General features: G+C 42.6%; 1 protein-coding gene across 1 annotated transcript in view; it reads right to left on the bottom strand.

Annotated features, from left to right (window-relative positions):
• The window catches only part of ERI3 (ERI1 exoribonuclease family member 3), a 265,545-nt gene that overhangs the window by 209,341 nt on the left and 32,115 nt on the right, over positions 1–24,089 (bottom strand). The window contains exons 4-5 of the mRNA XM_056844793.1: positions 19,188–19,304; positions 10,312–10,371 (exon numbers count right to left, since the gene is read on the bottom strand). Of these exons, the coding sequence (XP_056700771.1) occupies positions 10,312–10,371; positions 19,188–19,304 (177 nt within the window). The remainder of the gene's footprint in view (positions 1–10,311; positions 10,372–19,187; positions 19,305–24,089) is intronic.

The raw sequence follows: 24,089 nt of genomic DNA, 5'->3' as shown, positions 1-24,089 counted from the left end.
TCACCAAAAACCAATTGTCACGTAAAATGACAGTGTGTGTGTGTATGTGTGTGTGGCTCTAGAGAGCACTGTTTTGTGGGTTGGCTTTTCCCCCCTTCATCTCTGCCCACCACTCGTCTCAGCCGCCCGCCGGGCCACCTTCCCGGCAATGCAAGGGAGACGGGTGTGTGTCGCCCTGGGAACCGCATCTCTTTCTTGAGATTCCCCATTTTGAATGGCTATCTGGGATGGGTTACTGCAGAGTAGGTTTTGCACGTAGACATCCTGCACCTACATGTAGGCAAATATAATATCCCCTTTCTGGAAGATAGCTCGATAGGAAAAACCCCCCCCCATTTTGCTAGGGTTAAAATACCTGCCCCCAGTTTCTTTTAAGCGGCCAGGAGAGCCCAGATTCTAAACACTGCAGAATCTGCCCAGTGGAAGCCTGCTTAGTAAATAAAGCAGGAGTCCATTTCAAACTGGCCAGGAGAGCCAGGAGAGCAGTTTGAATTGTCAGGGACCCTTAGCTGAAGGAGATAGGCAAGGCTACCCCTTTTAAACTGCCAGAGAGCCTGAGTAGTTGTTGTTCTGTTTTGTGCTGGCCAGGTGCCAAGGAAATAGTCTCTAGGGCTGAGCCCCTTTGCAGAGACTTTGCAGAAAAGGCTAAGCAAAGGACATAGCTTATGCCCCCCCCCCAAACTAAAATAGCCTTGCCCGACACAGGTAGGAATCCTGGTGGGTGGCAAGATTTTCCAGAGAGTGAGTAAAGCAAACTTCCCCAGAAACGTGAGGGGTCAGGCAACCTAGACTGCCTGCGCTCACCGCCCCAACTTCCCCAGAAACGTGAGGGGTCAGGCGACCTAGACTGCCTGCGCTCACCGCCCCAACTTCCCCAAAGACGTGAGGGGTCAGGCGACCTAGACTGCCTGCGCTCACTGACTCAGAAAGGGAAATTAAATAGCAGACGGACAGGAGAGTCCTGACTGCGGCCGAGGACAGGAGAAGCGAGTCACCTGATTCCTCCCCCCCCCCTCTTCTTGGAAAGTGACGGGTATAGCCGGCGAGCGAGGGCTCAGCTTTCCAGAAGGTGCATTTTTGAAATTAAGCCCCACCAAGGGTTAGGAGGAAAGGATTAAACTGCCTGAAACTCTCCGCCTGGAGTAGAGCTCCTTAAGGGTAAAGCCAGGAGAGACTTAGGTTTTTTACGCCATTTCCGCCCGGGGAGCATTTTTAAGCCCCGTCAAGGGTTAGGAGGAAGGGACTGAACTGTTTTTGAACCATCTCCACCCGGAGTAGAGCTCCTAAAGGGTGAAGAAAGGAGAGGATTGAACTTTTCACGCCACTTCCGCCCGGGGAAGAAAGTAACTAGTGAACAAGATGTTCAAACAGCAGAGTAGCCTCCCACGTGTGGCAAGGTGGCTTGCTAAGAAGGGTGATTGTCCGTGGGAAGAAAGTAGCTTTTGCACCGAGAACCCAATTGCAACCTTGCATAACGCGATCAATGCCTTCTGCGAGAAGGACAAGCCGTCCTCTTCACAGAAAGATAAATATATAGCTTGGGGACTGTACACAGCCCTCCAAGACTGCATATCCATGTTAAATGAAACCAGGAAGGTTTTTGCCCAAGTACAACAAAAGGATGTCCTCTTGCAGAAAAAAGAAGATAAAATCCAGAGATTAGCCACTGAGAACCAAACAGTAGCTGTAGCCATGTTAGAACGCATCAAGGAAAAAGATGCTCTAATATCGCAAATTAGGGAGTTGGAGAACCAGGTAGAAGAAATTAAAAACAAGCACGCCCGTGCAGCCCAGGCCGCAAAGTACCTGGCAGAGCAAGCCAACCAAAATTTTGAGGCTGCTTCCCATGAAGCATGCCAGAAGGAGATTCACGCTCTAAAACAAAAGCTGGAGCTCCAACATTCACTGATCAGCACGGTGCACCCCCAAATACTGAACGCTCTCCCCATGCACTCGATCATCCATGAGGCAGGGACACAGGAAACTTTAGCGCACGCCCCACAAGAAGCCGCCATAGAGGGTCCCCTCCCTGTTAACCCAATCAGGTCCCGAGTGGTCCAAGTCACCACCGGAGAGGAAGAGCATGTCCAAAAGCAGGTTAAGGAAACAAGACAGTGGACCAAGGAGGAGCTGGAAACCATAGCCTCCTATGTGGGCCCCTTTAACCAAGATACAGCAGTCTCCTGGTTCACGATAGTCTCCGCCTCATACCCCACGGCTCATGAGGCCGACTTAACAGCGTTAGCTCTACAATGCACCCCTCTCCAGGAGCAGGCACGGCTCTTCTCATTCATTGCCTTCCGTGGATTGCGTAACAAACCAGTGCTGGTCTGGATGAGGGAAGTGCTGGAATTCATTAAACCTGGAGAATCACTCCCAGCCCTCTTTTGGAAGGAGTACCAAGACCCAGAAGAGGAACCTGAGGCATATGTAATGCGCAAACAGCTCCTGGCACGCTTAGCTAAAATTGTCATTAACAATCAACATGGGGAGCCGGACTACAATGATAAAAACTTCACAGTGGCATTAGTAGACAATTTGGACCCCGACACCAGAGTTATTGCCGGCCTGATATCTGTGGGTGACACGCCCTGGGAAGGAGTAAAACGGAAAATTTGGGAGGCTGCTAGACTTCTTAGAATAAAACAAGCCCGAAGTGCCGAGAGAGAAAAGCACCCTCCAGAACAAATCCAGGTAGTCACCTATTCCAATGACAGCCCCCACTCTCAATTCAGCCCACATCAGACTCCACAGCATTCACAAAAGAGAGGTTGGAACCAAGTTCAGGGAAAAGGGGCAAGCCGAGGCTGGAGAGAAAGAGGCTCGCGTTTTAAACACTCGCAGCCTTCTTCCTTCCATTCTCGGAAACCCTACCCCACAGGCGACTCTCGCCCAGCCAACTCCCTTCCAAACGCTCCCTCCTTGCCTGCAGAGACAGGGCACAAAGCAGAATTCCCACAGCAACGCAGGTCTTCTGTGTATAAGCCCTCCTCCGCTGCAGGTCAGGATCCCCTTCGATCAATGGCATGGGGTCGCTTGCGAAGCAGAGGGGCAAACATGGAGAGCTTTTGCATGCAGCCCACAGCGGTCTTACTCCGCGCTCTTGCTGATCTAGACAGCCCCGCTCCAACCACTGACCCTACCACTAAAGGTCTTCCCCTTAAGGGAATGGACAGAATCAAAAGACTAATTCGAACCCAGAACCAGCTAAAAACCTTAACGGAAGTGAACAAGGCTCTTAAATTGGAACTAGCCCATAGGGAAAATAAAATCCAGGAATTAACAAAGTTTACCAAGGAACGAGATTTGGAGACTGAGAGTCTCACCAAGAAAAATCAGGACTCCGATGTTCTTAAAGCCACAGAACAAATCCAAACTGACTTTGATACAACACATCTCCAACTAGAAAGGAACAGAGTGGAGACTAACAATTTAAAATCACAACTGCAAAGTGTTCTGGAGTGCCATAGAACCACAGAGGCTAGATTACAAACTCTAGAGAAATCCTACTTGGAAATTGAGTCAAAAATGTTACAAGGTGGCAAAGCAAAAGCAGGATTTCCAGTGGCAGAGGTAGTCCTGAAAGAAACAGGACTGCCTGCCAAATCTCAGGCAGGCTCCTCACTTCCAAGTGCCCTGGAAAAGAAAATTAAGTGCAAACCAGCCATTCAGTCAGACCAGAATTCTGACTCAAGTCAGCCTCTTCCTCTTCCCAACCTTACAAGCCTAAATGGGAGAGGATGCAAAGTGGAACCTTCAAGGACCAACACAAAAACTATGCCTCAGAGCCTCCCAGGACTGAAGCAGCATATTTGGGAGAGCTATTCACCCTTAGTGCAAGAGAAAGGCTGGAAAGCACGGGTCCAGAACACACCTTTTTTCTTACTGGACCCACTCAATACATGGAAAGGACCACAGCCCTGGTGGAAGAAGCCACCACAAACATGGCAAAGTCTTGAATTTGTGTTTTATTTAACCCTTGCTTTACAGAATTCACTTGGATATACACAGACTCCTCTGCCTGTCTTCTAAAAGGAACTCTGTGTAGGCACAGAGATGCAACCTCATTAGGAATATAGTTCGTGTGCCATGATTTTTATTTTATAGGTGTTCTGAAAGAAGCTAATACCTCATGTGTTGTATTTTGCTTTAATCCTTTTACTTTGAGTCTAACGTTTTAAATTCATTCTAAGTTATTGTTGATAGTTCAAATGTTTTCAACTTTGTTTTGCAGCAAACAAATTTATAGAGCTGTTCTAAACAAGCACCCTAGTGGAACAGCTTCTTGGTTTCTCTAATTTTGTGTTTCTTTCTTAAGTGTGTACCTTTCTTGAAAGTGTGACTGTGTTATCTTGACCTAATCGATCTAGTTGTGTTATTGCTAGCAATCTGCAGATATAATCCGGTACCCCATGGTGATCACCTTTAGTTTAATGATTTTTCTATTTGAAGAGTTTGCAGTTTTCTTGTATGTCATGATGTGCAGTTGTAATGAAACCTCCATGGGTCAGAGAAGTCTATCTGGCACAGGAAAAGGATAGTTATGTAACGTGTTTTTCTCCTACAGGAAATAGAGTTGCGTGTGTGGTAAATATGATAAATCGATATTTAGGGTACATGCTTTTGTGAAGATCCGGCCAATCTCACAGAAACATCTGCCTTGGTTTCCCAAAAGTACAATGCGGTTTGCGCAAAATTGGCATGGGGCACCAAATGGAAATATGCAAGGGAGCGCGCCTCCCCAAGTGCCTGTATGTTTGCAAGTGAAACTAGCATGTGTGTCTGTATGAATGCTTTCCCGAGGTACCTGGGAAAGAAAGAGAAAATTATTTCCATGTGCTCGTAGAATAAATATAAGGTTAATTTTACTGCGCAGTAAAAATCTTTTGTTTAGTAAATGGTAGTATATTTGTAAACCTAGATTCTGCCTTTTGTAAATATGTGAAAAGTGAATAATGAAGGGGGGTGAGCCCCACGTGCTCCGCCCCTCCCCCCACAGCTCCCAGCCCCACTTCATTCGGTTTTATAGCTATTATTACTGTGTTGAAGAAACATGAAGGTGAAAGTATGTTGACATGGTGTGAGGAAAGAAGGTGTTTAGAATATAATAGATAAAAGTATGGCTAATGCTTTGGGACTGCAGCCCATAAGCAGCGGCCAAAAAGGATTGTATTGTTATAAGGTCAGTGAAAAGTTTTGAAGTGTACATGAATAAGATGGTCTCAGTGGTGACTACAAATAAGGTGGGGCTGCAATCCTAAATGATGCAGCAGCTGAATGAGTTCATCCAACATGGTAATAATCTGTAATCCAAGCAATAGGATTCCCCCCCCCCATTTTATTTTTATTTTTGTTCCTCTAAAATGTTAGGGTTGTTTCCAGGAAAACAGCAACCCGGGTTCTCTCTAGCCCCCTGAAGCAGCCCCCAAGCTCTCATTTTAGTTGCACGTTTTGGTTCTGGCCTGTCATGGCAGATCCCATTAATGCAGCTCAATGTACATAGTGCGCTCTGCACAAGCACCAAGGCACCATCGCCTTGTGTCCCTTTTTTTGGATTCCTCCCCCTGCAGGAACCTTGTGATTTGCTCAGTTTTAGCAAACTCACACCAGGACCTCACTAAACGAGAAAGCCAGGTGCTCTATTTTTAAAAGATGGATTTTTGCTTTAATTTGGTAAACAGTTTTGAATTCGATTTTTTGTGTGGATAACCCCTGAGTATCAAGACTCACCAAAATCTCATTAGGAACAGGGGAAGCCCCATTGCTCTCCCTCCCCTCGCTCTTTAGACAAACTGGAACCCACCCCAGCTTTCAAAGTACACTCTGCACATGTCCAGTGGTGCCGCAAAGCCTTCTGGCGCGGGGTGCACCTCACGGAAACAATCCTTTCCTCCTCATACATTCAGAGGAAAGGAGGGGGGGAGAAGATCTCCAATCTACTTTTTATTTTTGAACCATTTTTATTTTTGAATTTGGAACTCTTTAAAGTTGAGAAATATTTGAAGTTTATACCTGATTTGAAGTCGAGTTGAAGTTTTTACTCGATTTGATGTTGATTTGAAGTTTTTGACTTTGGACTTTTTTGAAGAGAGAAATATCAGATTTTGAGCTGGGTTCATTTTCTTTTGAATTGTTGTATGATTTTGGTCTTTTTTCTGTTTTTGAAGTTATTTTTGAGAATTTTGAAAAGCCCTGCTTTTTGTTTGTTTCAACCTAGCTTCTTCATTCCCTGGCATGCTAACAAGGCTATCTGGGATATGAAGGGGGGTGGAGAAGCAAACCGCCACTGGAAGGGTCTCTTCCTTCCCCTCTTGTGATCTTGTAATACAATTACCTGGTATTCATTAACAGTCTTGTCCATGCCAACCAACCAGGAGAACCGGGAAGAAGAGTAACCCCCCACCAATTGTGTTCTGTTTACAGTGTTCAACTTTCTCTCCTTTAAGAAACCTCAATGCTTTATGCTTACTACAATGTGTGTACTGTCTTTGGTTATTAATGGCAGCCTACAGAAGGCTGCTCCCTGATATTTTCTAACCTGTTCCTAACAACACTTGTCTCTATCATATGAATACCTGCCTGCTTTGTAAGAAACCTAAAAGCAACCAGGTACTCCCTCCCCTTGGGAAACAAGGGAAAGAGGAACAAAATGTCTTCATGCTCTATTTTAGCTTTGCAACTCTGCTCTCAGCAACCAATGCTAGGTATGGATGCCTGCTAGCCCCTTTTGACTAGATTTCTCCCTGCAAGGGCCCCTTCTACTGGAAGAGCTGACTGCATTCAGCTCTCTCCGCTCCAATGATTTTTTTTTTAAGTTTTATTGACTCTGCTTTCAGGTGCAATGCTAGTGCAGAGCACCCCCCCCAATCCATCAATGTGTCTAAGTAATATTGTTAAGTATGCAAGCCTCTGCTCCCGAGCACCCACCACTACTACTGGAACTCCCTGCTGTATGCTCCTCCTTTGTTCCTCTATGCCACCTCCAGGCAGGAGACTCCTGGTCAGCAACAATCCTGCTGCAAGCCAGCCTGCTGGCAAGGTGCCCCAAAGGTCGCCAAAGGAGGGAGGGTAATCAACAATGGGCTTGCGAGAATGCACAGGGAAGGGAACAACTAAGAAATCTTTCCTTGCTAACAGGGCATGATTAAAAACTGGATCTCTGCTTTAAAACCAAGTGTCTCCTCCTTCCATATAGCCAGGGGAGCAGTCAGTTTCTGTGTAACCCTCGTATCTATGCATTGCTGTAACCGGTTCAAGTGGGACCCTGCGCTGATATTAATATCCAGGGCTCCCTCTTGTGCCAACCTCCTGGACAGACCTGGACATGCCCCAAAGAAAACATCCAAGATCCAGCGGGCATTGCTTTGATTGCTCTCACCAAGGAGGGAGAGGGGTGATTTCATATGTGTATTCTTCAATGTGTACAATACAGGCTGCAAGGGATTGCCCCTTGGAGCCACTATGTTTGTTTTGCCTAGTTTAAGTCTGTGAATCTCCCATATGTTTTTATATCATTGTGTAGTAACCTTTCAAGCATAAGACCCTAGTCCCCTACAACTAGAGACATGCACTTTCCGTGTGAATTTTCTTTGAGGTTTAAGTCTTTATTTTTTTTCCAAAAAAAAATCGTTTTCTTGCAAGGCATATGATCATTAATGAAAATGAGATGTGCAATGCCTGAGCCAATCTGTCTCGAGAAGAAGAACCAATTCCAGCTGGCTGAAAGCAACCATTAAGATTTTGTTTAACCCTTCCCTGACTGTAGAACTTTGAGCTCTTTTTGGACTCCAGGGGGGGTGATGTTTTGGTTTGTTCTTTCCTTTTCCAAGGCACCTTAAGCAAATCACCAGCTGTCTATCTCACTATTTTAGTTTCATAGTTTAGAAATGTAATTTGAGTTTAGTAAGAGCATTGCTTTATTTGCTGTTTATCAGTATTGAATGTATTGAAAATTGAACCTGCTGCATTGAGCCATCCAATGTAGTTGTTTTAAATAGGCTTGCAAATTCAAGAATTCATATTCCTCTCTAAAGTGTACTGAGTTCCATAGGCAGTCCCCTTTTTAATCTGGCCTGGTTTTAGATTAGTCAAATGGTTCCCAGACCCCTTTGGCTTGTGCATCTCAGGTTTATGCATTTTCAATCAAGGTCTTCAAGCAAGTATCCAGGTCGTCTTCTCCAGTTGTGTTGACATCTCCACTAGAAGTGTCGACGTCAACAAGGGGGGGAACTGTAGCCTAACGGGTTGCCAATCTCCTGGACTGGTCATGGCAACCCCGGCAGATGTGTGCAGCAGCCTCTCCAGACCAAGTGGCAAGCCTGTGCCGCCATGGAAAGGACTTCTCTTCATCCCTCGAAACCAGCAGTCAAAGAGCAGCAGCCAAAGCAGTCCCTCCAGCAAACCAGAGGGCATCCATGTTCCTGTGTATCCTGCTCTAGTGAAAGCCATATGGTAGGGAATATGTCCAGGCATGTAGCCTGCACCAGCACACACCCCCCCTCTTGCAACATCGGACTAGTTCAGCAAAGCCATTCAGCAGACATTAAGATAACAATGACTCGCTCTTCAGCAACGATCTCCAGACATTAGCAGTGATCGCACCTTTTGTTTCAAGCCATTAAGCCAATCAGTGAGACTCCTGACTTCTCCTGGGATTGCAAAAGCCATTGGAATTATAATAGATTTCCAAATTCTCACTACCCCACAGCTTAATCCTTTGTCACCTTTTTGCCACCTGGGAACCTAGGAGGAGTTCTCCCCGCCCCCAGAAAAACAGTATAACTGCAATGCTCCCAGCCCACTCTCTCTCTCCCTTGGGCCTTCCCCTCCATACTGCCTGGCACTCTGCCAGAGGGGGTGTTCATGCTTGGACACCTAGCCCCCCCTGTCCCCTTTTTATCCCCCAAAGCTGCATGGAATTCAGGACGGACAACTAATCTGCAAGAGAGGTGCAGTATATTTCCTCCTCGGCCTGTCACATGGCGAAAGTCTCTTTTATTCCTCTGTTTATTTCCTAGATTCTCTGTATGTGTGTATGCATAACTGAATGCTTGAATATATAAACACTATTTAATTTGGACTTCCTAGTCTCTGTCTTTATTCAAGGTCTCATTAAACGGATTCTGGTAGAGTTGAGTGCGATCTCGCTATAAAAATACATAGTTACCGATTGCTAAGCTAATTTCCCCAATTAAAGAGCAATTCGGGTAACACCACGGTACAGTACAAGACTAGAAACTACTGATGTAAAGGGGGACATAGGGATGTTATCACTCAGGAGACATTTGTGAAACTGAACATCAACTCTGCCATGGAGATGTAATTTTCCAAGTGCTAGCTTAATGCAGTAGCCTCATCTTTTTGAATGGAAGTTTAATCATTTTGTTTTGGACACCATACACAAATTCCTATGTCCATCTTCCAGTGCGCTATTGTAGAGTAAGAGTGCTAACTAATCAACCAGATTCGGCAGTACTTACGACCTCATCAGCGGACATAACCACGGGAAGAGGGGTCCCATGGACAACTACTAAGACTCTCTTCATTAGTCATTAACAGTCTTTTGTGTTAAATTGAGCAATATAGAGAACATCATTCAGAGAAATCCTGCTGCTCCCTTCCCCCTCAAAGGAGGTTCCAAACTGTCCCTGAGGCAAAAAACAGCAACTTTAACCTTTAATCAGATTTCCTTACACAAGTCCTACTTGTAATTATTTTGATTAAGAACTATTAGGAACAAATCCAGATGGGAGCAATGCATTGAAGTGAAGCCACAATAGGATCTCCTCCTGGAAGATCCATAGTTGCCAAATAACAAAAGCTATTGATTGCAAAAGTACTTTCAGCTAATTAAGGCTTAAATGCTGCAGGAATTCAGCATTAAGCAGATGGCACTATTAAGGCTATCTCCACTATTCAAAACCCTCACAGATAAGATTTCAGGGACATTATTCCTTCCACTGTGCTTTATTACTGAGCATTTAAGTAAATATGTACATTAATTTATCATCTTTCATGCAGCATTGCTGATCCCTGAAGAACATCTCCAGTGAGAGAGTTCCCCCACACACACACCTCCCATCATGACTTCTGGCAGGAGTCTGGACATTCTGTCTGTACCTTTGACATGAACAGCTGGAAATGACAGATCAATGGTTCAATATTTTCAGCAGCATGTCACTTATGTGACAGCAAATGTTATTCTAATGAAGCTGTAATCATAGTCAAATTACATAGTTCAATACACAGGAAGAGGAAGGGGGAGGGGAGAGGAGGTGTCAGAGGTCAGGAACTAAAGGTTATTCTACTTACCTCAAGCACTTGCTGCAGACTGGGCTGCCCATCCACCATGGCTTGAATAATTCCAGTCAGCTGAAACAAAGGAAATGCAGAAAATGAAAATCAGTATACTGAAAGGACTACAAGAAAAAGAATGGACCATTTCCTTCTGTTCCTCTGACTGACTTTCCAAAACTTGTGCTCTACATAAATAGAACCCAAGCACAGGCAATCACAGAAATCTAGATGAGGGGTCTGCTCACAATAAAGAATAATAGCAAAATCTTACATTCATCCAAGCAAGAAACATTTGAGAAATAGTAGCCTGAAGGCCTTAACTATATGGGCTCAGCTTTCATATGGAATTCAAATATAGATCATTGTATTTGGGCTCTTGAGCCTTCTGCTGTGTAAGCTGGGATGTGGCTCTCTGGACTGAGACATCTAAATTTGTTTTACTAACATTATTTTCTTATTTTTGTCCAGGCATGGTCTACTTTGTCCTCAACGCCTTTCTTCTTGCTGCGCACAATAATCTAATGTGGACTGATCTATTAAGGGTATTGAACAGGGAGGGTCCTGCTCTTTCCATTCAAGAAGTTGGACTCAGTAACCTCCATGCTTGCTTCTTGGACTTACATTTTTAGTATGACCCATACCACCAATTACTCTGGTCCCAAGCCAGTAAGAAAAGACCCACAGATTCAGCCACACTATGCAATCTCAATGTGTGACGGTAGCAGGCAAAACTATTTTGCTTACTTACAATATAGTTCCCTCATGCATACAATGGAAAACAGAAGGTAACCCACCTGCTGTCCACAGGAGAAAGACAATATGGTGTGCAGATACCCAACACAGACCCAACACAGTGAGTGCTTCATGGACACAGACTCCAGAACAGACAATTCATAGTTAGGAGAACAAGATCTATACCTCAAGCCCTGCAGTTGGTGCTCTAATAGAATAAGTAAAATACTTCCCGTTTTAGTGTGCAACTCTTTTCAATGCACTTTTCCACCGCATGCCTCATTTACATTTTACAGCCCAAGGTGTCTTCAGGCAGTCCCATACAATGCTGATTAATATGAGAGAAAAGGGCCATAAATAGATAAATAAAATAAATCTCTCTGAGAAACAGAGAAGCTCAGGGCACAGGCACTGCATTTTCTCAAGGGATGCAGGAACAAGTATCAAAACATCAGAATAAAGTGTAAAGCTATACTTGCATTATAGACATTTGCAAATTCTATTTTAAGAGAACCTTTGCATTTTTAAAAGCTAGTGCATTTTGTATTACAAATCCCACAAGGACAGAGGAGAGTGTTGTCAGTATTCTGCAAATACTTGCATGGGGGCGGGGTCAAAGAAAAGAGTTCCTATTTATTTCAAAGACCACCTATGTGCCTACTATTAGGCCTAAACTCAGGTATCTGACAAGGGGAGCTTTGACTTTCAAAAGCTTATACCCTGGAAATCTTGTTGGTCTTTGAGGTGCGACTGGACTCTAATCTAGCTCTTCTATGGCAGACCAACATAGCTACCCTCCTTAAGCTACAAGAGATGAGTCATCTCTCTCTCCCAAGCACAAAGCTCACCAAGCTCTTAGTTATGCTAATAGCTCTGGCCAAAATAAGAACAAAAGTTTTACCATCTTGCACCTTGCTATAATGTCACAACTAACAGGAACAAGACTGGAAGAGCCAAAAGCCTATATAGGAATTTCTTCCTTTCAACACAGGAAGACAAGGTGGGGCGGTCTTTCAAAGGGGAGATTATAAATTCTCAGGACACAAGGAAGAAGCTCTCTTATCTTTGGGTTTGTAGCCATGGAGTTTCAAGCCCCAACGGACTCTTTTATCTAGGGATCCCATCATCACTATGTGTTAAGGAGACAACTGGGGAAAATTCTAACTCTGAAAACTAAGGTTATGATGGAATTCTGCAACTTCCAATATTTACATGCCTACCCTAGCAGCAACATTGTTTAGGATAAGAACAGAGATTGAGGTTTAGAGGATTGCATGTTTTCACTTTTTCTTTGTATCCTTGCTCAGCCTGGTGCTTGAGGATACCATGTGTACTCTTTTTATTTTTGTTTATTCAACTTTTTAAAAATTTGCAACACTCTAAGCATCATCTCTGTAAACAAACCACACCGATTCAGTCTTGCTATCTAAAGAGTGGTAAAGGGGAGAGGCAGCAGGTGAGCCCGCTGTCCCTTAAGCCCAATAGCTTGAAATTGTGAAAATGTGACAGATGAACCCTGCACTAGCTAGTGCAAGCAAAACAGGATATGCAGCAACTAGATGGAGTCTCTAAACTGTAATGCAGCTACAGAGTGCTAGATGTGCAAATCCATCTAGTCAGAGATACTCTCATATTTGCTGGTCGCAGCAGTTTCCACCCAGAGAGGTCTGTTTCCCCCAGCCCAGAGTAAGGGGAAAGAGTGGTGTCGCAAGCAGGCTTGGGACAGCTGTGGGTTTTTCTGACCTCCTGGGACCCGAGGGAGCATGGCTTGAGAGTCATTTTTTCACACTAGCTAAAAGCCATCATGTATCATAAGAAACCCCTATCCTTTCAAGAATTCCTATATAAGGCAACCTCGCCCTTCTTTCATATCTCAGCTCAAAACCTACCTTTCCATGAAGATTTTGGCTTTAAAAGTTATCCTTGATCCAAAATTAGAACTAAGTCTGCTTCCAGATAGGGGCATAAAAACATGTCCCCACTGTGGCAGTGGTAGCAAGCAGCATGGGAACAGCATCCACACACTCCCTGTTCCTGCACTGCTCTCTACCACTATTGTACCTCCACCCTGGTCCACACTCTTATTCACCACTGCAGCTGCATAGAAGAGGTGCAATGGCAATTGCTCCAGACACTGTCACAGCCTAGAACCCCCCCACACACACACACACACATTTTCACTACTGAGCTGTGCTACAGCAGTACAAGATAGCTTGGCAGGAAGGATGGGGGTTTTAAAAGGTCAAAAGAGTTAGGGTTAATGAGCTGTCACCGTTTGAAAGAAGAGCTTAGCTCTGCCACTCTCCCTACAGTGGCAACAGAGGGTCCTGCCTCTCATTTTAGACTAACTCCCTGGGGGTAAAGACCAGCCTTTTGCTTGAATTACTTTGCAAAGTACCACTGTTGGTGCCATTTATATAGAAAACACAATGCACCTGCAAGCTGGCTTCCCCATTTGAATGGCTGGCATTGGAATGGGAGGGAGGAGATCAAACTCCAATTAAACTGTAATTACGTTTAATGAATACCAAATACCTGACTAGCTGAATAAGCTTCTTATAATGGGAAGATTAATTTCTCACAGTAACTTACACAGAATGGTAATATACACCTTTTAGGGGAAAATTTTTAATTTTCTGAATGCAGAGTTTCTCTAGGTGGACTCCCGAAGTTCATCAAGTCATTATTAGGTGAAATTTTAAAGAGAGAAGGGGGCAGAAAGACTGGATTTTGCATTCTTTAAACTGTTTTTATATTAATCCACAATTTAATTTGGTAATAGCAGCTGCCCCCAGGGCTCCCATGCTCTGGAACGGAAAACAGATTTATGAAGTCAACTATTTTGTTATCTCCTTGGTTCCTTTCTCCCTTTTATATTAGTTTTTTAGACTATAGAAAGTATAAGTAGATAACATACACTGCAATCGTTAGTACACCTTCCTGGGAGAAAGTGTCTTTGATTAAGATGGGACTTACTCCCATGTAGACCTGCTTAAGCTTGTCCCCTTAGAACAGTGTAACTCTGTGTAGGATTGCACTCTAAGTCCACTGACTTTAATTGCCTTAGAAGAGTGTAACTCTGCTTGAGAACACATTGCCATTTACCATTAATTACTTTAGAGGAAGACTGGAGTGGAACGGACCCAGTCATACATGTTGGGATCCAAGCATACACATGCACACCCCTCGATGTGCAAATGAAAATCACTTTATTGTGCATGTTAGAGAAAGCAAAGATATTTCCTTCTGGTAGCAGCCCATCACACAATACATAGTGTGTAAACGAACCCTCCAACCTTGAGGGGGCTTTGAGGGAGCAAGAGGGGCTACCTTAGAAAGGGGCGGAACACTCACAGGCAAGCAGAGTGGTTACAGCATTCTGGATCTCACACAATGAACAGATACAGCCTAAGCATTTGTTTATGTAAGTAATTTGTAAATGGTTTTTGGCATCACTTTTTGTCACACCCACCAAACTGGGTTGTGTTTTCTATTCTGAAACCTGGAGAAGTTTCATATACAATGCTGAGCAGAGACATAGGATTTTGTCAACAGACACACAACTGTGTGATTGTGTCCTACTTGTACTTTCCCTTTAGCTCTCTTATCCATCACAGAAAACAGTCCACAAGTTGAAACTCAGAGAAGATAATCTTGCTGAGAACACATCATGCATACACCCATGCTCCCCCTTTCCCCCATTCTCCTCACTTATATTCAGGGAATTTATTCTACCAACCACCTCCTGTACCTAGGAAGTTTGTATATGAAAGGAACAAGTTTACAAAGTGTCTTGACTCAATAACAAGAATCTGCCAATAGAAGTGCTATTGGAGGGGGAAAGATGCCTGTCATTGAGTCCCCTGCATAATACTCGTTCTGACTTTTGGACTATTTCTGCCACTCCAGCATCAGGATCTTGACAAGATCAACAGCTATTTCACATACACAACACAAAACTAATTATCTACACATCACAAGCTGTTTAACCTACACAATACACTTCTAGTCTGTGCCATGTAGATTTAAACAGGAATGGCCTGGTATGAAGTCAAGACAAAAGGAAAGGTTATCGTCATTGTTTTTCTGAGGGGCCAAACATCAAAAAACAGAAGTTCAAAACAAATATGTAGGAGGCCTTATATAATTGTGCATTATCTTGTGCAAGATGCCAGTTGAAAAGCAGCAAAAGGAACTGGAAACTGCAATCAAGTTAACTGTTATAAAATTAACAGGATACCTGAAATTAAGCTCCTAAGTAACCTTAGCAATCATGGGATAAGATAATATGTCCTCTTATGGATTAGAAGTGGTTAAAAGGCAGAAAGCGGAGAGTAGGAATAAATGGACAGTTCTCAAAATGGAGAAAAGTGAGTAGTGTGGTCCCACAAATATTGGTATTTGGACCAGTACTATTTGATTTGCTCAGACGTTATTTGGAATTGGTGCTGAGTAGTATAGTAGCCAAGTTGCAGATGATACCAAATTATTCAGGATTGTAAAAAGCAAGGCAGATTGTAAACAACTATGGGAAGATCTCTCTAAATTGTGTGAGTGGGCAACCATGTGGCAAATGAAATTCAATATCAGTACGCGTAAGGTGAGGCACACTGGAACACAAATAAGTTTAATATATGCTGATGAGGTCTGAAGTGGCTGGGATTGAGACTGAAAGAGATGTTGGGGTTGTTATGGAATACTCACTGAAAATCTTGACCCAGTGAAAAAGGCTAACTCCATGCTAAAAATTATTAGGGCAGGGACTGAAAAGAAAACACCCATTGTATAAAGCTATGGCATGGTCTTAGAGCCTAACTAAACATGAACCTACCCGCCCCCCATGGCTGCTTTGGCATTTGAAAAAGCAGGGGGCGGAAGAGAAGAGCTCCAAGGGATGCCACACACCAAATTCGGATTGGGGCCTTGCAGCAATTTTTTAAAACTGTTTCTAAAATGGTGGTGGCCACACGATGGACTCTCATTTGGCTCTTGTTTGGAATACTGTGTGCAGTTCTGGTCACTGTATCTCAAAAAGGACATTCCAGAACTAGAAAAAGTACAAAGGAGGGCAACCAAGATGATCAGTGGGTTGGAGCGCCTTTCCTACAAAGACTGGAGAATCTAGGACAAGAAAAAAATATGGCTAAAGGGAGACACGATAGAGGTTTATAAAATTATTCATGGGACGAAGAAAGTGGATAAAGGAAACTTCTTCTCCCTCTCCCATAATACTAGAACTTGGGGGCACCCAGTGAAATTGTTGGGAAATACAATCAGAACAGACAAAGGAAATACTTCTTTACTTTAATTCAACTGTGGAATTTACTGTCAAGTGGAGGTAGCGATGGCCATAAGCACAGATCACTCTAAAGGGAGATTAGACAGATTCATGGAGGAGCAGTCCATCAATGGCTACTAGTCATGGTGACAGAAGGAAACCGCCATATCCAGAGGCAACACACCTGTGAATACCAGTTCTGTGCCCTTTTTGCCCTGCAAGGCAACTGGATGGCAGCTGTGTCAAACAGGATGATGGACTATATGAACTACTGGACTTATTGAGCAAGCTCTTCTTATGTTCTTAAGCTGTTAGACAGCTGGCAATCCTATTATGTCCAAAATGAAGCACATTTCACAACCAAATTGGTTATTTTATAGTTCAAAAGGAGGGGACCTGACATGAAGCTTACATTTTATAAGAGTGTGAAGACATGGAGGAACAGCCCTTCCCTCAGGCTGGGGTGAAACATGAAACAAGCTGGGAGGGAAACCTAACGTGAGGAGGGAGGTGTTTGTCAGCTGCCACAAGGTACAGAAATAGTTAATTGAATCAGGTGTCCATACCGCCACCTACTGACACTCCAGAACAGTGCCAGAGGACCTGTGTCAACATAGCAGAGTTATTCCCAATAAAAAGTAAGACGCTTACTTTGGTACAAGGTAGAGAAAGGATAAAACGGATAGGTGTTTGGCATAAGTACAGATCTAATTATGAGAATCAACTGCCTCAAGTCTTATATCCAGAGGCAAAACAGTTAAAATAAAACCACAATGTGTAACTACTAGCTAGTGCTGTCCAATAATGTAACAGTGCAACCTTATGTATTTCAATGGGTTTAGACTAGAGTATCTCTACATAGGATTTCACCATTATATACCTTGTATCCAGTGAAATGGCTGGGTGCCTGCCCCTCCATATGACTTCTACAATGCTCAGGAACAAAGTGCAAAAAGTGTTTTTTTTGGGGGGGGGGAGCTTCTTACAGAAAAATTTAACCCTGGGCCAAGTTATCCCACTGGCTTACTTTTCAGCAGGAATTTGGAGTTCGTTCCATTTTACTTGGTCCAATGGAAAGTTGGGCAGAGACCTGTTCATCGACCATACTGTTAAACTGTCCAGTAATCAGAATGGTCAGACTTTGACCAGGATGCCAGGCGCCTTGGGGTTTAGCTGCGCTGACAAGCTGTTTTACTCTAATTAGAACTGAGAATAAGATTTAAGGAGGGGGTGACTTAGAATGGCACCACAAAGAATAGAAAATAACCCAGCTACAACTTTTTAATACAATTATTGCCAAGTGGGGAAAACAGCTACTTTATAATATCAGGTAGCGGGACAAAAAATCAGCCAGCTGCCTACAGTATTTGAAGTCTCCCTTCCTGGCTTTGAGAACAGATGGGAGGAAGTAAGCCAGAAGGCTTTTACCACAGGAGAATATTGTGGTATAGTGACCCATATCTCCTAGCTCTCCCTGTTGAGGAAGCTTGTACATTTAGATGGAAAACAGTCAAAAAATATGTAAGCAAGGAACTACATTCTAGCTCAAGCACACCCTAGCAAGATATATTTCTAAAAAGCTACTTTGCTTCAGTCATCAAGGATGTATTTTCAAGACAGGTTTGCAGAAAGTTAAGAATTCAATTAGTCCATTTCCCACTTATGACTGCCTGGGCCACAGCAAGCACTACTGCTTTCCCTAGTGCAAAGACAGAAGAAAGCAACACACTGGACAAGCTTCAAGGCAATGTCAACAACATGGATTTTCCTCTGGCGTTTATCTCATACGCCATCGTATTTCTAGCCCAAGACAGTTTGCTGATTACATAAGCACTTGTCTCTGGCGTACCATCAGATAGTCGGGCCTAGCCTTTATGTGCAGACAAAGAGGCCTATAAAGCATACCATTTATAAGTAGAGGTGCAGAGACAAAGCCTTTTACTGGTATTTAGCAAAATCAGTGCTTTTGCAGAAACATAAATAGAAGGGGTCTGCTGTTACAGCTGTTTAGACAAAAGCTTGTAAGAAAAGCTGGTTATGTGGCAGAGGCAGAGGATGCAGCGGAAGTAAGTGCTAGGAGAATGAGAAATTAATTATATGACCCCAAGAATTATGTTGCTTGCTGCAGTCATTCACCACACAACTATGATTTTGCTAACTTATCCAGCTTTCTTACCGTAAAGGACTTTCACAGATTTACAGTATTGTCCTAAGCAGTTACCTTCTTCTTAGCCAATTGACTTCAGTGGACTTAGAAGCGTGTAACACAGCTTAGAATGACACTGTTAAAAGTTGAATGGAAAGGGGAATTGGGGCAAATTCTGCTTTCTCATCACAGAATTCTGCTTTCTCATCACAGTGATAGAATCATCTACCCTCTTCTGTCCTGCTGCATTATGCCACGTGCCTGCCCCCATCAAGTCTGCACTTACAATGTGGGTGATGAAAGGGGGTATGCGATGGGAGAAGAGAATCAGCAAATCCCTTGTAGACCAAACATAAATGATAAAAACACTATCTTAAACTTGCTTATCAAATGTAACTGATAAACAGTCTCACTACGTTATTGAGAGGATAGAAGCCTTCACAAGTCTTATGAGGCATGCTGCACACACTTTGAAAAGGGGATGCCCAATGTGTAGTATGTGTTGGTGAGAAAGTAGGGTAGGGCTCGTCCATCCATGAAAAAATATTAATCAGACTGGGGCTCCTCAACTTACTAAAATTTGAGAATCATTGGACTAGTGAATTCTAATGTTCTAGTTAAAAGGAGGAGCAGGTTAAGAGATATTTCAGCAACTTTAACTAAAACCTAGCATTGTAAATGTTTCGAGAAGGTACTATGCCCCACGAGGTAACATTCAACTCCAGGAAAATTTACCTCTGTGCAGAAGGGTGTAAGCTGTGGATGGACCACTGGCTGCACGTACATGTGGAAGGTGGATTCGATCTCCATTGTCCTGCCATTTAGCTTCAGGATGGGGAACTCAATGATCTCCTGGAATAAGAAGATGAAATGTTAATGAGTCCAATGGAAAAAAACACTACACTTAATAAATTGGTTGGCCTCATATCAATCACAAAGGAAATAAAACCAAGCCACCCACAGTCAAGCTAGAGGAGTCAGTATATTCAGGGGACTCCTAGAAATACAGGGAAATGTGACATAAAAACCACTTAAAATAGCAGGACTAGAATTAATCTGGCTCAAGGACCACAGGAGAACAGTTAAGAGTCAGTTATACAGAAAGGGGAGGGGTTTATAATAATAATTTATTGGTTCAGTCAATCCGACCAGTAAAAACCATACAACAATAAACCTCACATAGGGAGGGGTAACAATCTCAAGTCCCTGAAAGCTTAAAAAATCCGAGACAGGAGAGTAATAAGTAGCAGTTCCAAATTGTTTCCTCTTCCAATGATTCTTCTCAGGCCCCCAGCTTATCCTATCTTGTAATTTCAAATAGATCTTTAAAAAATGCAAAAACACTAAAGTCAAGCTACAACTCCATGGAAGTACATGTAGTTATGTAACAAGAAGAATGCCACTAGTTTGCCTCCTAAGCCCAGTGCAGGCATTCCTTTCAGGAATGAGCTGCAAAGCTTCTTAAACTGTGGGTCACGACCCCATATGGGGTTGCGTACCTGAATGTGGGGGTCGCGAAAAAATTGGCAATGGTAAATGGTAAAAGTATATGTATACCAAAGAATTGTTTTAAAATAAATTTATGATTCATTATCAGTACATGTTTGATTTGTATACCTATTTTATATACCTATATACACGGAGTCGTGTAAAAATTTCTCAGGTGAAAAGAGGTTACGAGTGGAAAAAGTTTAAGAAGCCCTGAAAAATGTAGCTTGCAAGGATTACAGGTGGCTGCTAAATTAATCTCACAATTTTGGCAAGATAGTGTCAGGATTTGGGAGTCTACGATATCAGATCTGTTTATTCCTCTATCACCCACCCACCCGAAACATCTTCTCCCTTAGCCTACTGAAAAAGAAATTATTTGCAATACATCATAACTTGCTAGAGGTTATCTCCTGACAATATTACAACTAGGGTTACAAAGTGATGTTGAACAATGGTCTCTGCAGGAAGTTTTTCCCAGTTTACAGGAGACAGGCACCACTATCGAAGATTTATGGATCCTTTTGACATGTCACTTGAGGATGCTGAATCACAGCTACAGACCATGTTAACTGACCTGTATTTTCAAAGCTGTTGACAAAAAGAAAAAGAACTGCCGCTGGTACAATTCTACTGGCGACTGGATGGTTTATGTCTGCAATTCTGAGTGCTCTTACATAGAAAAAAGTTCTACTGAAATCAATGAGGCTTACTTCTAAGAACACGAATTTAGAACCAGAGTTCCAAATGTGTACAGCTAACATAATATGCACTTCAGCTTTGCTCTCTGGCAATATATACCTCCAAAAGCAATCCTGATCACTGAATTTTAAGTAAGTACCACGCCAATTCATAAGCTAATAATAATATCCAAACCGTAGTAAGAAACAACCTAACAGTACAATCCTAAACTGTTACACCCATCTAAGCCCACTTTCAATGGATTTAGAAATGTGTTAACTCTGTTTAAGATAGCACTATAAACGTCTAATCTGAAACAGCATCTCAGAGCTATGGAAAGCAGGGCTTATTCGCCATATTCTTATGGAACCTACACAAGTTACATATGTATACATTTATTTTTCAAACAAGTTGCAACTCTCAAATTCCAGTGCCATCCCATTACATATTACACTGAATTCCGTGTGCCAAAATCTAGAAACTGAAGGTGCCGTGTACTTCATTTCACTTAAGCCTTTGTGACTCCAACAACATGGAAAGTCTGCTTCTGCTCCACTCCCATACATAACCATACGCGTAATATCCATGACTATTTTCTGTGGCAAATTTATACTGATAGAGGGAAAGAGAAACACCAAGAGAATGTTCAACTATATGAATGATCAGATATCAAAAATTTACATGAGCTTGTTAATAAAAAGTTTAAGCAAGCCCTGTTACGATGGATCTGGCAATTATTAAAATATACACATGAAATTAAAAAAAAACCACAGCAACCAAGGGATACAAGCAATAAAATCCTTTGTTTCTTTCCTCCCCTCTCCACCTCCTCCCGAGTTTAATGTAAGAGGAGTGACAATTTGTTTCGTGTCTTTAAAGGATAATTTGTCTGTGTTATTTAATAGAGAAGCATGATGCTGGGGCTCTGGAGTGCAAATGAGCCTACTGAGTGATAGCCAAGCATCGAGCCTCTCAAATCACTTGTGGAGAGAAGAGAGAATGAAAAAAATTGCTTTTTAATATTCAAAAACAGTTTGCAAAATTTAATCAAAGCACAGCAAAAGCTAACATTTTTACCACTTTGACATTTTTATTAGTGCTTCCATAAATTTTTAAAACATGAATAGAATTAGTTTAAAAACAACAACAAAAACCTGCCTGAAAACATCTGGAAGACAAAAAATCATAGTGAAATAAATAAATAAAACCCTCCACTGAACAACATTTGCCTGCGAAGAATCCAACTGCTGCTGCGGAGGGAAGCAAAAACCTAACCTTGACTTTGCTGCCCAATACGTAATTAATATTTTTGAGGTCCTGATGTGAGGTAATGGCAAACCACCCCGTAAACATAGTCTGCCTAGTAAACGCCGGGATGTAACGTCACCCCATGGGTCAGCAATGGCCCGGTGCTTGCACAAGGGACTACCTTTACCATTTAATGTGAGGTAATGACATCAGCACAATAGACTGAAAAGATAAAACAATATTAGTATATCAAACATGTACTTCTCCATTTGAAGAAAAAAAGGAACCATGACAAAATCCCATAAATACTTCAATCAAAAGCCTGCTTGGCAGGGCAGTAGGCTAAAATAAATGACACCAGTACTATTAGAAACAAAGGGCGGCTGCCCTACCAACCACATCCAGCAGAGACCGCAGTCAGAGCACTGTCACTTAGAAAACTGGAAAGTGGTTGGTAGGGCTGTACTAACTATTATAAAGAAAAAAAACATTCCTTCTAAAACGGATACGAGGTTGTCCTATGAATACGAAAGTTATCATGGAAATCAGATGGTTGAATTATAGCACTTTAAAAAGTTTTAGCTAGAGGCCAGCAAAATTACGTGCCAGTTTTTCTGGCCCCTTTTTTCTGGCAGAAGACTAGGAATTATCCCCAAAATTCAGGTATACCACGAGGATACACCTGGCAAAAATATACTGTATAGTTGTAAAAGTTACACAGCATGGGTAAGTTATAGAACAGAGGTCATCTACAGCCATTCAAATCGGAGCAGAGGGAGATAAAACCACAAAAACTGAGCTCAAAGCTGTGACTTCCTATCAGTATGAAATCTTTTATGAAGGATCTCAAATTAGAGGTAGAACCCATCAAATTTTCAGAGAAATCAGATGAAGAATGTCCTAGTTATAGTGGTTTAAAAACGAGATTATTTTCCTTCATGTACCAGAGTTGCAAAAAAGGAGGGAGAATGAAAAGAGATGGACTTCTATACCATTATATCTAAGGTAGAATGTGAACCCTCCCTAACTAGCGGATCTTTGAGTGAAAAGTGGAACAGTAAATTACAAATCTTTTCCATCCCTGTGGTTAGGGTGCTAACCTCCAGGTTCTGCCTGGAGGTCTCCTACTATTACAACTGATCCCCAGGCAACGGAGATCAGTTCTCCTGGAGAAAATGGTGGCTTTGGAGGGTGGACTCCATGGCATTATATATCAATGAGGTCCCTCCCCCCCCTAAATCCCTGCATTCACTCTCAAAATCTCCAAGTATTTCCCAGCCTAGACTTGGCAACTATCAGGGGTACACAAAGGAAAAAAATTAAAATTTCTGTCTCTAAAAGCTGCTATAAACAGGCATTTTCACATAACTGCTCTGAAAACTGAAACGCTTGTACCTTCTCACCCAAGAGCAGCTGCATACCAAACTGCATATAAAAAAAGACAATTAGTCTCCATTTGTAAAGGAATACAAATATATAGTATATCTTTCCCTAGTTCTCAAGCTCAGTTGATAGCTTGCCTTCTTTTTTCCCTGATCTTTATCTGGCATCCTTAGAAGAAGGGAGAATATAACTCACCAACTAAAACTCTAGTACCTGATAATTCCAGATGAGGACAATGACAAAATCCAAGATAAAACTTTTTACTATTTTTCTTCCTTCTCAGATTTCACATAATCCCCAATACAGTGGAGAGAATTTTTTTTGCAGTGCTGAAGCCTGGGAACAGCAGGTCAATACAACAGATAAGCTTCAGTTTCAACATACTTCAGCCATACGTCATATAGGGTTGCCAGCTCTGGGCTGGGAAATACCTACAGATTTTGGAGAAGGGTGGGGTTTGAGGAGGGGAGGGACCTCAGCAGCGTATAATGTCATAGCGTCCACTCTCCAAAGCAGTCATTTCCTCCAGGGCAACTGATCTTGGTTGTCCAGAGGTCGAATGTAATAGCAGGAGATCTGCAGGTGCCACCTGGAGGTTGGCAGCCCTAGTCATAATCCACAGTTGCAGCCTCTTATTAGCTTATTTTGACAATTATGTAAAGTTTATGGTAGAGCAGGGAGAAGAACAGAAGTCATGAAAACAAAACACCCAACTACCTGTGCTACAGCTCAGGAAACTGCTCCCAAGAACAACAGGGTATGGGTATTGTTTTTAATGGCTTGTGTTTGTATTGTGGTTTTTGATTGTGAGCCATCTTGAGCAAGACTCTGAAGAGT

Source organism: Euleptes europaea, chromosome 2, assembly GCF_029931775.1.
Source record: "Euleptes europaea isolate rEulEur1 chromosome 2, rEulEur1.hap1, whole genome shotgun sequence".
In the NCBI taxonomy this organism is placed as follows: Eukaryota; Metazoa; Chordata; class Lepidosauria; order Squamata; family Sphaerodactylidae; genus Euleptes; species Euleptes europaea.
This window is presented reverse-complemented; position numbering and strand designations above follow the sequence as displayed.